The sequence below is a fragment of the Microcaecilia unicolor genome, chromosome 10 (assembly GCF_901765095.1).
Source record: "Microcaecilia unicolor chromosome 10, aMicUni1.1, whole genome shotgun sequence".
Lineage (NCBI taxonomy): Eukaryota > Metazoa > Chordata > Amphibia > Gymnophiona > Siphonopidae > Microcaecilia > Microcaecilia unicolor.
The window spans coordinates 31,377,395-31,395,841 of record NC_044040.1 but is presented as its reverse complement, the minus strand read 5'-3'; the positions used below and the strand labels follow the sequence as shown (position 1 = coordinate 31,395,841).

Below are 18,447 nucleotides of genomic sequence, written 5' to 3'. Positions count from 1 at the left end.
TGTCCTGGGGTATTTATTGTTGTGGGTTTGTATGTTGAGGAGAGGATGAGGCAATGTGTTTTTTCAGCGTTCAGTTTGAATGAGTTTGCCCAGGAGTCCATGATATTCAGGCCATCGTTGATTTTATTGGTTATTTCTGTCAAGTCATGTCCGAAGGGGATGTAGATTGTAACATCTGCATAGATGAATGGGTTGAGGCCACGATTGGATAAGGACTTTAAACACCTCGGGGCGGCTGGCGGGGATTTGGGGTCCCCCGCCTGCTGAAGAAGTAGTTTTTAAGGCAGCGGCAGGTGGAAGTGGACCTCGGCTGGCGGGGGTTGGGGTCCCCCGCCAGCAAAAGTAAGCAACGGCAGCGGGGGAGGGTTGATGGCGGTAGGAGGGTCCAGGGCAAAATCTGCGGGGGCCCAGGCCCCTGAGGCCCCACGCAGATACGCCCCTGCGTTTTAGTAGTATGTTGTGGTTTAGCATGTCGACATGTCGAACTGGAGGAGGAGTATGCTTTTACCTATGGCTATCTCCTGCTTGAATTTGGCCAGGAGGGTGACTAGGACAGTTTCGGTACTATGGTGGGAGCGGAATCCTGATTGTGAATTATGTAATATTGAGAACTTGTCCAGGTATTTCGTAAGCTGTTTAGTCACCATACTGTCCATCATTTTTACTACTAGTGGGATAGACGCAACTGGGCGGTAGTTGGTGAGATCGTTTGTGCTTTTCTTGGTGTCTTTTGGTATTGGGATGAGTAGAATGTTGCCATATTCCTCAGGGAAGAGACCTTGTTGTAACATGAAGTTTAGGTGGGATGTGAGGTCTGCTATGAAGCGGTCGGGGGGCGGATTTTAGTAGATGACTGGGACATGTATACAGTTTGCAGTGGGTCTTGGCGAACCTGTGAGTCGCTTGTGTAACTGATTCGGTGTTAAGGAGATTAAATGTTGTCCAAATACGGTCAGCTGGGTATCCATTGGAGGTTAGGTCCAGATCGTTGAAGTTTTCGATGTCGGTGTTGTGATGTAACCTGCCTAGAAATTTAGGTTGGAATATAAATTAAGTAGATAAACAGCTGTTTGCTTCTGTTTAGTGCTGATTTTGTGCTGGTATTTATGATGGAAATGGTTCACATAATCGGTTCTAAACCAGAAGCATGATTACTGATACATATAGAGGCGCATTTTCAAAGCACTTAGGGGTCGGTTTACGAAGCAGCAGTAGTGCCGACACAGCCCATACAAAATTCCATAGATTCCTAAGTCTAAGTGCTTTGAAAATGAGCTCCACAGTAAAACTGTGATAATCAGCATTTACTTTTTATTCTATGCTGAATTTGTTTTCACTTAAAGTTTTAGTGTAATAATACACAAAAAGCAGAGTAAAATTTTGCATTGAAATGGTGGTATATTTTATACAAAAAAAAGCACTAAACAAGAAGTAATGCATTTAACTTTATCTCCACTATGAAATATGAGCAGTGGAGGCTGTTGGGAGGCTCTCCATTCCCAGAGATCAAACCCCTTTGTTCTGGGGGCACCATCCACTTCTCACTGTCAGCAGTCCAGCTGATGTTAAATGACTTCAGCTGGAATATTTTACTTCATTTTGTATTGTAAAGTTTTCATTTTACTACACTTTTGCATATAATTAGCATTTTACATTGGTGCAGAAGAAAATGTGTTTAAAACTGTGAAAATCTGCATCAGATTTTTTTTACATGAGGCTGAGAGTGAAAGCTTTAGCACATAATTCTGGAGACCTTCAAAAACTGGGAGTGCTCAAAGCAGGGCCATTCCAGAGCATGATTTTATTTCTAATTTGTGTTCAGTGTCCATATCTTTAAAATTTTGCTATTTGAAATAGCATGCATGCTGCATTATGTGAAGCATTGATCATTCATGATATTAATCATACATTTTTTTATTTTCATACAGTCAGGTCAGTTCACAGAAGATATGATTCCCACTGTGGGTTTCAATATGAGAAAAATAACAAAAGGAAATGTTACTATAAAGGTAAGTTGCTAGTTAGGACTTGCATGATGTATGTCATGGAAGAAAATATATACTCTGTAAAACACAAAATCTCATTGTAGAGCGAGCACCTAGTAATATTCATTAAATTGCATTATGGATGCTTTTTTTTATTTTTTAATTGTCAATATTTCATCTTCCCTGTTCTGCAAATGACTGATCTTAGACTGCAAACAACAGATGTATTGCACAGTGGGTGAGAGCAAAGAAAGGTGAGGCAGTACAGATGGTCAAGCTTGTGTAGTAAAGACCTGAAAGAAATCCTTATTTTATTTATTTACTGGGATTTATTAACCACCTTTATGAAGAGATTCACCCAAGGCGGTGTACAGCAGGTACAGTTTAACATAAAACTTACAATTAACAGCATAACAATAGTAAAATAACTAGGAATAAACATAAATACAATAAATGAGGTAAACTTGAAAACAGTACGTTGAAACCTAATAATAGAATTGCCATGAAACAGTATCAAAAATATACACATTTAATAGCACTGGAGATACCAGAGATATAACACAATGTTAGCATAATACTAATGATACACCTAATAAGCATGCATTAGAGCATTCAACTAACAGAGATATGATGCTAAAGTTTTTCTACAATACGGCTTACCATATAGCTGAGGGACCAAGAGCAGATATATGATTGGGATAAGATGCATGGTACAGAGTCAGTTGGGATAATTTGATGGTTAGCTAAACTCAAGGCAAGTTCTTTGTATAGTTAAGCAAGAGATAAGGAACTCATCTACGTTAGCTAGTCCAGATGCAGAATGGGTGTACAGTCAGTCACCCTATGTATTAAAGGTTAGAACAGTGTATACAGGGCAGTCTGTTGTGCTCTGCCCCATTTAATGAGGGTTGTAAAATCCATTTTCTTTGGTGTAACAAAAGTGATTTGAGCTAGAAAATAGGGCAAGGTGTAGCTAACTAATATGTTACAAGCTACGCTGTTAATATGTGGTAATGACCAATGGCATAGATAGGATTGAGTGGGCCCCACCATAACACAATTGCTTCCAAGGTAGTGGGGACCCTGAAGGGGAGGAGGGAGGATACACATTTCCCAAAGCTGACATATTGCAATTAATAAATTCAGAAAAATAATTTTTTTCCTACCTTGTCTGGGCTTTGCTTTGTTCCTCGTGTCTCTTTTCTGTTTTGTTTTGTTTTCTTTAAACTCTCTCCAGAGTCTCCTATATCCTTTTGACATTTCTTCTCTATGTGCACCATACATCTTTCTTGTGTGTCTCTATCCATCCTGTCCTGTATCTCCACTCTGTGTCCCTGTCCCTATGCCTCTTCCAGAGCCAGCATTTCTTTTATGTCCCTGTCCCTCCTCATGGCCAGTTTCTCTCTTCCCTTCCTCCTGCACTCCCCTGCTTCTCTCCCTTTATGCTCCAAGTTTCTCTCCTCCGCCACGCCTCCAAACACTGAGATAGATCACAGCAGAGATGGCACTGAAAGTGCTGTCTGTCTGGCAGAGCCTTTTCTTCTGTCTTGTCCCACCCACAGGAAGTTGCATTAAACAGACGGGATACCCCTAACAGGTCAAGCATATTAAGCAAAAAACCTCTGGCTGTTTAACATGTATTTAGATACAAAATGGGGCAACCTAAATCAGCCATGTGTACTACTCTTTTTGAAAAATGTGCATGCCATTAACACATGTACTGCTGCTCAGTTGTATGAATTGACTGATTATATATGTTTGCAGAATTCAACATGCATTGCATTGCATGAATACTAGCCATGATAGTAAGAAACTGATTTATTCTTACAAAAGGTGACTGGGGTTTTTTCTCTGTTTTGTTCACCTGATGTAATGGGGTCCTTCCTCCACCCTTTATCCATCCTATATATAGGCTGGGAGAAGGGGTTTGAAGTTGGGACTGATTGGGAGTTTGGGTTGGGAAGGTTGTTGGTATTTCTAAAGTGTATTTGGCAATATTCTGCCCCAGTTAAGAGTAGATCAGCATAGTTGAGCATGACTGACTTTTAAAGTGGTCACAATGAATTTCGAGGGCTTGAAGAACCCTTATAAAAGACAATCACTTCGAAGGGAAGCAACTCAACTCTCTTCAATGTGTTGAATTCAGACGGGCTGAGGGGCTTGTCAGTACTAAACACTTTCCTATGTGTGTTTTAGCTTCTTATCAAATTACCCACTCTGTTCATTTTGTTATTTAGGCATCACAAGCAGCTCAAGTTAAGGTTATAGAAACCATTGCAGACCTCTTAGGATGCTATGTAGCCATCTATGCTGAGGTTCAAGGATGTGCATGTATAATATTGTCTCAGTGTATGCCCCAAATGAATTCTAGAAGGATTTTTCTTTCTTTAGAAAAACATATTTTGCAGTTGGGGGCAGGAAGCTAGATAATAGAAGACTTTTATTTTTTTAATATAACCCTTTTCCCACCATTGGATAGTATATCTCAATTGTAGCACCATAGAGTTGATCACTTGGCACTTAAGGCTTTTCTTGTGACATATCTTGCTAAAGATGTAAAAACACTGGAAGCAGTGCAAAGAAAAGCTACGAAAATAGTATGGGATTTGCGTTGCAAACCATATGAGGAGAGACATGTACAGTGGGGGAAATAAGTATTTGATCCCTTGCTGATTTTGTAAGTTTGCCCACTGACAAAGACATGAGCAGCCCATAATTGAAGGGTAGGTTATTGGTAACAGTGAGAGATAGCACATCACAAATTAAATCCGGAAAATCACATTGTGGAAAGTATATGAATTTATTTGCATTCTGCAGAGGGAAATAAGTATTTAATCCCTCTGGCAAACAAGACCTAATACTTGGTGGCAAAACCCTTGTTGGCAAGCACAGCGGTCAGACGTCTTCTGTAGTTGATGATGAGGTTTGCACACATGTCAGGAGGAATTTTGGTCCACTCCTCTTTGCAGATCATCTCTAAATCATTAAGAGTTCTGGGCTGTCGCTTGGCAACTCGCAGCTTCAGCTCCCTCCATAAGTTTTCAATGGGATTAAGGTCTGGTGACTGGCTAGGCCACTCCATGACCCTAATGTGCTTCTTCCTGAGCCACTCCTTTGTTGCCTTGGCTGTATGTTTTGGGTCATTGTCGTGCTGGAAGACCCAGCCACGACCCATTTTTAAGGCCCTGGCGGAGGGAAGGAGGTTGTCACTCAGAATTGTACGGTACATGGCCCCATCCATTCTCCCATTGATGCGGTGAAGTAGTCCTGTGCCCTTAGCAGAGAAACACCCCCAAAACATAACATTTCCACCTCCATGCTTGACAGTGGGGACGGTGTTCTTTGGGTCATAGGCAGCATTTCTCTTCCTCCAAACACGGCGAGTTGAGTTCATGCCAAAGAGCTCAATTTTTGTCTCATCTGACCACAGCACCTTCTCCCAATCACTCTCGGCATCATCCAGGTGTTCACTGGCAAACTTCAGACGGGCCATCACATGTGCCTTCCGAAGCAGGGGGACCTTGCGGGCACTGCAGGATTGCAATCCGTTATGTCGTAATGTGTTACCAACGGTTTTCGTGGTGACAGTGGTCCCAGCTGCCTTGAGATCATTGACAAGTTCCCCCCTTGTAGTTGTAGGCTGATTTCTAACCTTCCTCATGATCAAGGATACCCCACGAGGTGAGATTTTGCGTGGAGCCCCAGATCTTTGTCGATTGACAGTCATTTTGTACTTCTTCCATTTTCTTACTATGGCACCAACAGTTGTCTCCTTCTCGCCCAGCGTCTTACTGATGGTTTTGTAGCCCATTCCAGCCTTGTGCAGGTGTATGATCTTGTCCCTGACATCCTTAGACAGCTCCTTGCTCTTGGCCATTTTGTAGAGGTTAGAGTCTGACTGATTCACTGAGTCTGTGGACAGTGTCTTTCATACAGGTGACCATTGCCGACAGCTGTCTGTCATGCAGGTAACGAGTTGATTTGGAGCATCTACCTGGTCTGTAGGGGCCAGATCTCTTACTGGTTGGTGGGGGATCAAATACTTATTTCCCTCTGCAGAATGCAAATAAATTCATATACTTTCCACAATGTGATTTTCCGGATTTAATTTGTGATGTGCTATCTCTCACTGTTACCAATAACCTACCCTTCAATTATGGGCTGCTCATGTCTTTGTCAGTGGGCAAACTTACAAAATCAGCAAAGGATCAAATACTTATTTCCCCCACTGTATACCTTAGAGGAAAGGAGAAACAGGGGTGAGATGATACAGACGTTCAAATATTTGAAAGGTATGAATCCGCAAACGAACCTTTTCCGGAGACGGGAGGTGGTAGAACTAGAGGAAATGAATTGAGGTTGAAGGGGGGGCAGACTCAGGAGTAATGTCGGGAAGTATTTTTTTCACAGAGAGGGTGGTAGATACGTGGAATGCCCTCCCGCAGGAGGTGGTGGAGATGAAAACAGTAATGGAATTCAAACATGCGTGGGATAAACACAAAGGAATCCTATTGAGAAGGAATGGATCTACGGAATCTTAATGGAGATTGGGTGGCGACGCCGGTATTCGGAGAGTAAAACCGGTGCAGGGCGGACTTTTACAGTCTGTGCCCTGATCGTGACAGAATAGATATGGATGGGCTGGAGTGTAAATTTTAAGGGGCTTCAGCGTTAGCTTCAGAACTTTTAGTACAGGAACAATGCTGGGCAGACTTTTACAGTCTATGCCCTGAGAAAGACAGGGACAAATCAAACTCTGGTATATATATAAAGTATTGCATACCATGTAAAATGAGTTTATCTTGTTGGGCAGACTGGATGGACCATTCAGGTCTTTATCTGCTGTCATTTACTATGTTACTATGTATGGGGATGGTGGATGTGTAGAGGATGGGATTTTATTGGTGACTTTTATTTTGATTTCATGTAAATTTTAACATGGGCTGTTATGTGATTACTGCGTGAAAACAACCCATATTAACAACTTATATTACATTGGTCTTTGAGAGACTTGTCTGGAAAGTGACTGACCTCACTAGTCCTGCAGTGGCATTTGATTAAAATATCCAAGATGTCCAGTATTAAGCAGGGACTAAACATGTTCTCTGCATGGACAAACACTGTAACAGAAACATCTGTTTTATCTTAGCATAAATACCTGGGCTGCAGTACCCTTTAGCAATCTTCCCACAGCCCTACTGCTCCCTGTGACAATCCTGACCTCTCTTTCTGGCCTAAATCACTGTCTTCGTCGCAGTAGTCCCTGCTCCCACCACATCAGCACCCCCAGATGTCATCTTGCTCTATCTGGTGGAGCTGCTGGCTTGCTCTCCAGGGGGCCGGTAGTCAGGAGCCTGTATCTGTAACTACTTGATGTCTCAGTCCAGAGAGCTTGATGGTCTTTCTGTGGTGGCATGTCTAAGGACGCGCTCCTGGAGTCTGTCGCTATAATCTCTGCTAGAACTAGAAAGGGGTCCACTGGATGAAAGGGTTAAGAAGATGGAACTCCAGGTCTGTGAAAAATTCCTGGATTCACCATAGTGAACCAACGTTATTTTACCATATTCACTTACACGAACTCTCCGATCATTTACCGATAACAGACTAATAATTCCATCACCACAAAAGGCCAGATGGGAATCTACTAGAAATTCAGCTTTTTTTCTTTCTAGCTCCCTCTCTCTGGAATTGTCTGCCTAAAACTATTAAATTGGAAGAATCATATGTTAAGTTTCGCAAACTTCTAAAAACACATCTATTTCAGAATACATTTGAAAGTAATCTGGGATGAAAAGGGGGAACATGGGCAAAATGAATATGCAGTAACAAATCATATGTTTTGCTTATATAAACTTGTTATGAATGGATTGTCCACTGATGTTTTTTACTCTTTAGAATGGATGTTTTTAGCTTGCTGTGCTTTCCTGTCAAATTAATGGAGTTCTTATATGTTATTTTAAATTTGGTATTTTATTGTTTAAGATGTAAACCGTTCTGGTTTGTGTATGCAATAAGAAACGGTGTAGAAAATGTGGCCCCACCACATGAACCTTGAACCTTTTCCTACCACTACTTAACCTATTATTTGTATTTGTTTACTCCGGAGTTTACCAACACCTCTCCATCACCATGTAAGCCACATTGAGCCTGCAAACAGATGGGAAAATGTGGGGTACAAATGTAACAAATAAATAAATAAACGATAGTGCAAAAATGTTCAGAGCTTAGGTAGAGGAAATGCCATGGTCATGCTCCATTTTAGATTTTGTCCGTTTCAAACTACAGAATGATACATCTGCATATTTTCAGCTATAAGAAAGCAATAAACCAGAATTCAAAGTAAATGGTTATACTAACGTGAGATAATGGATAGTGACTTCAGTATACAAACGAGCACTGTGTGTGAGGGATTTGTATAGAAACAGAAAAATGTTGATTGCACTCATTTCTTGCAGTCTGAGTCCATAGCTCGTGGAAGAGGTTTAGGGAGTGGAAATTAGATGTGGGCTATAAAACAGTTAACTAAACCGGATGGAGCAGGCAGCCAGGCTTCGGATAACTCATATGATGCTTTACTTATCCAGAAATTGGCTGACTCAATCAAGTAAATTAACAAGGTGGAGTTGGCAGTTGGGATGGAGAGAAAATTGCTTGATATGCTTAAGGATATTTACTTCCTTAGTGATATCCTGAATTACATTTAGATTCAGAAATATTACACGTGATTCAAAAATAATACATGTGCTAACTTTTTTTTTTTAATTGCCTGCACAAACCTACTAGTTGCACTTACCCTCCATTTAATAATCATGGCCACCTTGAATAATTCAGTCAACCACCTCCTAGCAGAAAGCACTTCTAACATGGGCTGGTGCAATAGAAATTAGTAAAGGCTGGAGCTATTGGGATACAAGAATTATAGAAAAGACAAAAATGCAGGTTTTAATAAAGCAATTAAAACCATTTCCCTAGCTACAAGAGGTATGAAATTGTGTTCAAACAGTGCTATGAATAGTCAGCCAGTTAGCACAATGACAGTTTCATCTATGAAATGCTGCCATATTAACATTCAGCCAGCTCAGCAGACAGGAGTTACTGACACAAGATTTTGCATTTCTCTGCAGTAGAGTAGATTGCTATTCACCATTCTGTATCTCTCAAGGCAGGTTCTGCGGTGACCCTGTCTTGTGCAGAAGGGTTGAGGAAGGACAGTTGACAATGAGGGAGATTAAATCCTGGCTGTCAAATAGTAGGGTCATCGCAAGGTTTGAATTGACCATAGGTTCTAACTTTCATTTCTCTCTCTCCACTCACATGAGTGTTGTATTTCTCCATAGTGGATGTCTTGAGGTAAGATGGTATGCCAAAGGCTATGAGACATCGTGGAATAGGTCTCAGTCAGGATGACAATATATCTTCTAGATAAGCCTTGATGTCACTGCTCTTCAATGCAGCACAGGAGGTTCAGTGTTGGATAGAACAGGAATACATCATAATGGGATCAGGAAAAAAAAGTACCAGTGATCTGTTGCATTAAGATAGGCAGTTGTACTTTGAGTTTGGTATGTGAAGATGATGCCCAGAATGGCATACATCACTTCCATAGCATCCTATCAGACCAGTCCAGACCAATGGGTTGTGTCTCTACCAGCGAATGGAGGCGGAGAATGAAAATTAGTTCTCAAGTGACTTGCCCCTTAAGGATATCATGCTGCCTAGAATGTTCAGTATTTCTCTGTTTCCCAAGCAGATGGACAATGGGCTAACAGCCCTGCTCCTGACCTGGTTTCTAACTAGTTTCAGTTGAGCTTTATGTTTTGAGGTTTTGTGCTCCTGAGCCAGTTTTATGAATCCAAACAACCTTCCCCAAATCCAATCAACCTTCAAGAGTTGCTTCTACTATTTGCAACAAATACACTGCCTCTCTCCTTACATTGAGAAGGCAAATCTTATCCCAGTTCAGCATGCCATGATAACATCAAGACTGGATTACTGTAATGCACTCTACACTGGTCTGACTACAAAGGGTCTGCACCACTCCAATTGATTCAGAATGCTGCAGCAAGACTAGAAGGTTGCAAGCGATGTGACCACATTACGCCATTTTTCTAAAAACTTCACTGGCTACCAGTACAATAGAGGGCTAAATTTAAAACTGTCTGATCTTCAAGGCCCTTAAAGGACATGGCCCTGAGTACTTGAAAAACAGGATGACCCTCTACACACCTCTAAGAACACTAAGGGCCTCCCAAGGGGGTAGCCCTAACCGGTGGTGTAGCGAGGGGGGCTGCCACCCAGGGCGGGACGGTTTGCCGTTGCACCACCCCCCCCTGGGTGCAGCACGATGACGTACCCCCCCTCGGTGCATCAACACCCCCCCCCCCCGACCCAGTGCCCATCCTCTTCCGTCCAACCAGCTCCCTACCTTTAAAAAAAATATCAGAATCCTCGCGCCTGCACGTAAAAGAAATGTGCACCGTCTCATCGGGCCTTCCCTCGCTCTGTCTGTCCCGCCCTCCGCTGATGCAACTTCCTATTTCCGCAAGGGTGGGACAGAGCGAGAGAAGGCCCGATGAGACGCTGCACATTTCTTTTACGTGCAGGCGCGAGGCGCTGCACCTCGCTTCAGATTCCAATATTTTTTTAAAGCTAGGGGGAGCTGGTTGGACGGAGGAGGGTAGGCACTGGGGGGGGTGTCGATGCACCGAGGGGGGGGAGCTGACACCCGGGGCGGACTGCCCCTCCCGCCCCCCCTTGCTACGCCACTGGCCCTAACCACACCCTCTCAAAAAAAAAAAAACATTACACAATGTGATACTTGCAAGAGAGCCTTCTCTTGCATAGCCCCCACACTCTGGAATGCACTACTTGAAGGCCCCACTTAACTATCTCTAGTTCAGGAAGCAGGTGACGGCTTGGCTTTTCAACCAGGCCTTTAGTGGAAGAAGTAACCAACTTGTCAGTCTCACTCACATACACAAGGAGTGACATGGGCTGCACATTCTGCAGCAGGACATGTTTATCCACTTCTACCCTAGCTGAGATAACATTTTATCATTTCTCTGAGATTACCTTATTTTCTAGCTCCTCTTACTCTTGCCTATCTATATGCTCCTTTTTTGCTTATACCCTACGCTGTCTTCTATTACATACTGTGTTGTGTTGACATTGTAAGTAGTATACTATGCCATACTTTGTATTGTTGTTTGAATATTTTTGCTGCTGTAATTGGCTATTTGTTTGATTTATTCTTACTGTACACCACCTTCAGTGAATTCTTTCAAAAAAGGCGGTAAATGAATCCAAATAAATACAGCCAAAAAAGTTTGGTAGCTAGTGATGACTCAAGAGCTGGCTCAGTTGCCCAATTGCACAGTTGTTCCATTCAGTCGTGGTGCAGCGCTGCGTACGCCTTGTAGCGCTATAGAAATGCTAAATAGTAGTAGCACTTGACCTCCACAAGTAATGCACAACTCTTACTGTATCGTCCTGTGCTTTACACCACCTGTGTGGCACTGTTGTTCACCTGGGTTGTAAGCTTTCTGTACCCACCTTGTATTGCACAGGATGGCAGCCTCCTTGGTTGTGCAGTTGCAGCAACCGTCTTGGTTGAAGAGTTGACGCTAGCCACTTGTTTGTACTTTTGCAGTAGCCACATATATTGCACAGTTGTAGCACCCCTTTGGGTTTCTTCCCGGTAGCAGGAACCAACTATATTGCTATCCTATGCGGCTGCTGGTCTAGCTTTCCTGCAACATCTCTACCTGTGTGGCTCCTGCTCCCACCACCTCTGTTGCAACTACACAACAGTCACCCGTTTTGCATAGTTGCAACAACTGTTAGTACTACTCAGCTTAAGCAGTTGACTGTTTTCTGTCCCTATAACAACCACCTCGGTCACATAGTACCTGTATTTCACCGGTGAAACAACCATCTGTCTTATCCTTCCAGCATGCAGCGGCGTTCCTAGGGGGGCTGGCACCCGGGGCGGATCGCCGATGCGCCCCCCCCCCCCCCCCCGCCGGGTGCACGCCGCTGGGGTGGGGTGCCGCGTGCGCCTGTCCTCCGTTGTTCCATGCTTCTTCTCTGCCCCGGAACAGGTTACTTCCTGTTCCAGGGCAGAGAAGAAGCATGGAACAACGGAAGACAGGCACGCGCGGCACCCGGGGCGGACCGCACCCAACGCCCCCCCCCCCCCCCTAGGAACGCCACTGCCAGCATGTTAACCCAGGCATGATGGCAAATGTGCCTTGTAAACGTAAGATGTAAAAGAACCTTAATTTTCTATCTGGAACAGACTAAAACCTTTTGAGCCCACCCAGCTTTTTTGTTTTCTTTGGACTGACTCCCCATCTATGTATCTGCATTTGGTCCCTTAACTATATGGTAAGCTGTATTGTAGAAAACCATTGATATCATTGAACTTTCTAATGTGTGCTTATTTTATTTATTTATTTGTTACATTTGTATCCCACATTTTCCCACCTATTTGTAGGCTCAGTGTGGCTTACATAATACCGGAGAGGCGTTTGCAGACTCCGGTGTGAACAAATACAAGTGATGTTGTGGGTAAGAAAGTTCCTGTGGCACAGCCACATTAGGGAATCGTAGAACGGAAGGGTTGTGTTATGTCCATTACGTGCTTTAGTTTGGTTGTGTTGCAGAGATCAGGCATTTAAGTTGGATCGGTAGGGTATGCCTTTTTCAACAGGTTAGTTTTTAGTGATTTCCGGAAGTTTAGGTGGTCATACGTCGTTTTCAAGGCTTTTGGTAATGCTTTCCACAGTTGTGTGTTTATGTAGGAACAACTGGATGCGTAAGTTGATTTGTATTTAAGTCCTTTGCAGCTTGGGTAGTGCAGATTTAGATAAGTTTGTGTTGATTCGGATGTGTTTCTAATTGGTAAGTCGATCAGGTCTGTCATGTATCTCGGTGCTTCACCGTAGATGATTTTATGAACCAGGGTGCACATTTTGAAGGCGATGCGTTCTTTGATTGGGAGCCAGTGTAGTTTTTCGCGGAGGGGTTTTGCGCTTTCAAATCGAGTTTTTCCAAATATGAGCCTAGCTGCCATGTTTTGAGCGGTCTGAAGTTTCTTTACGGTTTGTTCCTTCCATCCCGCATAAATTCCATTGCAGTAGTCTACGTGGCTTAGTACCATTGATTGTATCAGGTTGCAAATTGTTTCACGCGTTTGAGTTTCCACATTGAATGGAACATTTTCTTTGTTGTGGATGCCACTTGGATCTCTAGTGTTAGGTTACGGTCCATTGTAATGCCGAGGGGGGTTGTCCGCGCTGTGTTGGGATGAGAGGATGAGACAATGTGTTTTTTCTTTATTGAGTTTTTTTAGTTGAAATGCATTTGCCCATGAGTCCATGATATTCAAGCTGAGCTTGATTTCGTTGGTGATTTCTGTCAGTTTGGTTTTGTAAGGAATGTATGTTTCAATCATTTTTATTAAGTGAACATAATCAGCTGTAACATTTCACATTACATAAGCAAGTTCCATAACAGCAATTGGCATATCTTCACATTTTGTATTTTTATTGATATTAGTATTTCCCCCCCTAAACTAGTACATAAGTACATAAGTAGTGCCATACTGGGAAAGACCAAAGGTCCATCTAGCCCAGCATCCTGTCACCGACAGTGGCCAATCCAGGTCAAGGGCACCTGGCACGCTCCCCAAACGTAAAAACATTCCAGACAAGTTATACCTAAAAATGCGGAATTTTTCCAAGTCCATTTAATAGCGGTCTATGGACTTGTCCTTTAGGAATCTATCTAACCCCTTTTTAAACTCCGTCAAGCTAACCGCCCGTACCACGTTCTCCGGCAACGAATTCCAGAGTCTAATTACACGTTGGGTGAAGAAAACTTTTCTCCGATTCGTTTTAAATTTACCACACTGTAGCTTCAACTCATGCCCTCTAGTCCTAGTATTTTTGGATAGCGTGAACAGTCGCTTCACATCCACCCGATCCATTCCACTCATTATTTTATACACTTCTATCATATCTCCCCTCAGCCGTCTCTTCTCCAAGCGGAAAAGCCCTAGCCTTCTCAGCCTCTCTTCATAGGAAAGTCGTCCCATCCCCACTATCATTTTCGTCGCCCTTCGCTGTACCTTTTCCAATTCTACTATATCTTTTTTGAGATACGGAGACCAGTACTGAACACAATACTCCAGGTGCGGTCGCACCATGGAGCGATACAACGGCATTATAACATCCGCACACCTGGACTCCATACCCTTCCTAATAACACCCAACATTCTATTCGCTTTCCTAGCCGCAGCAGCACACTGAGCAGAAGGTTTCAGCGTATCATCGACGACGACACCCAGATCCCTTTCTTGATCCGTAACTCCTAACGCGGAACCTTGCAAGACGTAGCTATAATTCGGGTTCCTCTTACCCACATGCATCACTTTGCACTTGTCAACATTGAACTTCATCTGCCACTTGCACGCCCATTCTCCCAGTCTCGCAAGGTCCTCCTGTAATCGTTCACATTCCTCCTGCGACTTGACGACCCTGAATAATTTTGTGTCATCGGCGAATTTAATTACCTCACTAGTTATTCCCATCTCTAGGTCATTTATAAATACATTAAAAAGCAACGGACCCAGCACAGACCCCTGCGGGACCCCACTAACTACCCTCCTCCACTGAGAATACTGGCCACGCAATCCTACTCTCTGCTTCCTATCTTTCAACCAGTTCTTAATCCATAATAATACCCTACCTCCGATTCCATGACTCTGCAATTTCTTCAGGAGTCTTTCATGCGGCACTTTGTCAAACGCCTTCTGAAAATCCAGATATACAATATCAACCGGCTCCCCATTGTCCACATGTTTGCTTACCCCCTCAAAAAAATGCATTAGATTGGTGAGGCAAGACTTCCCTTCACTAAATCCGTGCTGACTTTGTCTCATCAGTCCATGTTTTTGTATATGCTCTGCAATTTTATTCTTAATAATAGCCTCCACCATCTTGCCCGGCACCGACGTCAGACTCACCGGTCTATAATTTCCCGGATCTCCTCTGGAACCCTTCTTAAAAATCGGAGTAACATTGGCTACCCTCCAGTCTTCCGGTACTACACTCGATTTTAGGGACAGATTGCATATTTCTAACAGTAGCTCCGCAAGTTCATTTTTTAGTTCTATTAATACTCTGGGATGAATACCATCAGGTCCCGGTGATTTACTACTCTTCAGCTTGCTGAACTCTGACCCATTACATCCTCCAAGGTTACAGAGAATTCGTTTAGTTTCTCCGACTCCCCCGCTTCAAATATTCTTTCCGGCACCGGTGTCCCCCCCAAATCCTCCTCGGTGAAGACCGAAGCAAAGAATTCATTTAATTTCTCCGCTACGGCTTTGTCCTCCCTGATCGCCCCTTTAACACCATTTTCGTCCAGCGGCCCAACCGACTCTTTGGCCGGTTTCCTGCTTTTAATGTATCTAAAAAAATTTTTACTATGTATTTTTGCTTCCAACGCTAATTTCTTCTCAAAGTCCTTTTTTGCCCTCCTTATCTCCGCTTTGCATTTGGCTTGGCATTCCTTATGATCTATCCTGTTACTTTCAGTTGGTTCTCTTCTCCACTTTCTGAAGGATTGTTTTTTGGCTCTAATGACTTCCTTTATCTTACTGTTTAGCCACGCCGGCTGACGTTTAGTCTTTTTTCCCTTTTTTCTAATACGTGGAATATATTTGTCCTGAACCTCCAGGATGGTGTTTTTAAACAGCATCCACGCCTGATGCAAGTTTTTTACCCTCCCCCCCCCCCTTTTTTTCCCTTATATATCCAATAACAAGCAGAGGTTACAGGAGCAGCAGCAACGGGGATTATAGGTTCAATATCTGGCTCCGGACCATTGGGGTCAAGGTTTCCCAAAAGGGTGCCCATCTGCATTCAAATTGTTGTCTTCTTATCCGTGGCTGGTTCCGCATTGCCAGATGTTCTGTACGTAAAAGTATAAGCATTTGAGTTTGCCAATATTGCAGTGATGGTGGTTTGTTCCCCAGCCACTCCTGCAGGCTTGCTTTTTTCGCTACTACTGTAGCTCTTTTTACAAAGTCTGTGAATCCCTTCGGCGTTGGCATGCTTAGCCTTGGGTGTCCAAAAAGCAACTTTGGATCATATGTCCATCTTCGGGACCAGAGTTCTGTCACTTGCTGTAGTATACTTTTCCAAAACCAAACCACTCTTGGGCATGTCCAAAACATGTGAGCCAATGAAGCCCCTTCTTGATGGCATTTCCCACATGCTCCATCCGGTGATGCTCCCATATGGAAAGCTCTTCTAGGCGCCACATATATCCTTAGTGCGAATTTATATTGTATTTCCCAGTGCTCTGCCAGTTTTGTGGTCTGCCAGAGCGACCGCACATGGTCCTTAAACATAGTCTCAGTTATCTGGCTTCCCAGATCTTGGCTCCATTTTGCCGCGTAGCCCCTGTAATCCAATTCTGGCATTGTATCTCGGATGTGGCGATGATAGTAGGCCATGGGCACTTTCAATTGCGCCCCCAGCGACATAGCAGCAGCCAGTTCTTCCCTCACGTCCTCGGTGAGGTATGTCCAAGTCAGACTGGACACATAGAGGCATATTTTCAAAGCACTTTGGGAGGCTAAGTTCCATAGGTTTCTATGGAACTTTGGGAGGCTAAGTGCTTTGAAAATATGCCTCATAGTGCCTCAGCTGGTAATAATGGAAATAGTCCGCTGAATTTATTTTGAACCGAGCTCTCAGTTCTGGAAACGTTCTGATACGCCCTTCGTCTGTGAGCACATGATATAGGTATTCTATCCCCTTTTCCTTCCATCTGTTGAATACAGTATAACTTGTCCCAGGCTCGAACCCCGGGTTGCCACAAATCGACAGGCAGGGGGTAGTTTTAGGCGAAAAGCCATGCATGCGGCAGATCCATTTCCACACCGCTTTCATCGTAGGCAAAATATGTGACTTGTGTAGGACTGCTGGGGGATGTTGCTTGCTACCATGCAGAAATCCTGTAAAGTTGTCTGGGCCAAACAAGCCTAATTCCATAGCGGTAGCAGAGTATTCACTTGTCTTTCGAAACCAGTCATTTAGGTGCCTGATTCCACAGGCTACCGTTAAGTATCGCAAACTCAGGCAGCCCAGGCCCCCGTATTCTCTTGGGATCTGCAGAATCCGCAGAGCAATTTTTGCTTTCTTTCCTTTCCAAAGGAATTTCCGCAATATTTTGTTTATTTGCCGTTCCACTTTCCTTGGAAGATAAAGTGGGAGCATTTGGAACACATATAACCATCTGGGTACAATCATCATGTTGTATAGCGCTATTTTGTAAGGAATGTATATTGTGACATCATCTGCATATGTTTCATTAGTATTATCATATATTTCAGTGCTGTTAAGGGTGTATATTTTTGATACTGTGTCATGGTAGTCCTATTAGGTTTCAGTTTGCTGTTTCAAAGTTTATCTCCTTTATTACATTTAAGTTTATGCTTGGTCATATTGTTATGCTGTTAAAAAAAAAAATTGTAAGTTTTATGTTACTGTACCTGCTGTACACTGCCTAGAGTGAATCTCTTCATAAAGGCGGTTAATAAATCGCAATAAACAAACCTGGGACTGGTATGGTCAAGCACACTTTGGTCTACTAGTCCTAATAAAGGTGGTATATAGCAAGTACTTAATAAACATCAACGTGGGATATCACTTTTTTTTTCTCAAATATTTTTATAACTAGTAAAAAAGGCCCGTTTCTGACACAAATGAAACGGGCGCTAGCAAGGTTTTCCTCGGCTCCCCTGCAGCCACCCATGTCCTGCGACCCTCCTCTCCCCCTGTAGCCACCCATGTCCAGTGAACCTCCTCTCTCCCCTGCCCCCTTCTGCCACCCATATCCAGTGACCCTCCTCTCTCCCCTGCCACCCCTGCAGCCACCCATGTCCAGTGACCCCCTGCAGCCACCCATGTCCAGTGACCCTGCTTTCTCCCCTGCCCCCCCTCCAGCCACCCATGTCCAGCGACCCTCCTCTGGACATGGATCAGCTGTGAGGCATGTTTTTCCCCCCCGGGTTCTGAAGTTGACATCATAATGGCTACGGTGATGTCAACCTGATCTACAGAGCCTAGCAGACCAACTCAGAATGAGCCACGGTCCCAGGCAGCAAGTCAGAATGTTGGAGGTGAGAATTATTATATAGGATAATCACTATGACAGTGGCATAAAACCTTGGGGCCAGAAGAGACAACCTTAATTGGTTTTCAGGCTAGTCTGATGAATATGCATCCGAGATCTGCTTGCACTGCCTCCATTGTATGCAGATATACAAATTTTTTTTATTAGGGACAGCTTGGAAACCAGACTGGTTTGTGGCCCTCTGGGCAGTTTGTGTATGCCAGCTGAATATGGTTCACGTGCGTCTATAATACAGAAGTCTTGTTCTGTAATT

At 43.5% G+C, this 18,447-nt stretch overlaps 1 protein-coding gene across 1 annotated transcript in view; it reads left to right on the top strand.

The window, feature by feature from the left end:
• Nucleotides 1-18,447, top strand: part of LOC115478874 (ADP-ribosylation factor-like protein 8B-A) — a 43,508-nt gene that overhangs the window by 10,486 nt on the left and 14,575 nt on the right. Inside the window, exon 2 of the mRNA XM_030216516.1 lies at nt 1,929-2,009. Within this exon, the coding sequence (XP_030072376.1) occupies nt 1,929-2,009 (81 nt within the window). The remainder of the gene's footprint in view (nt 1-1,928; nt 2,010-18,447) is intronic.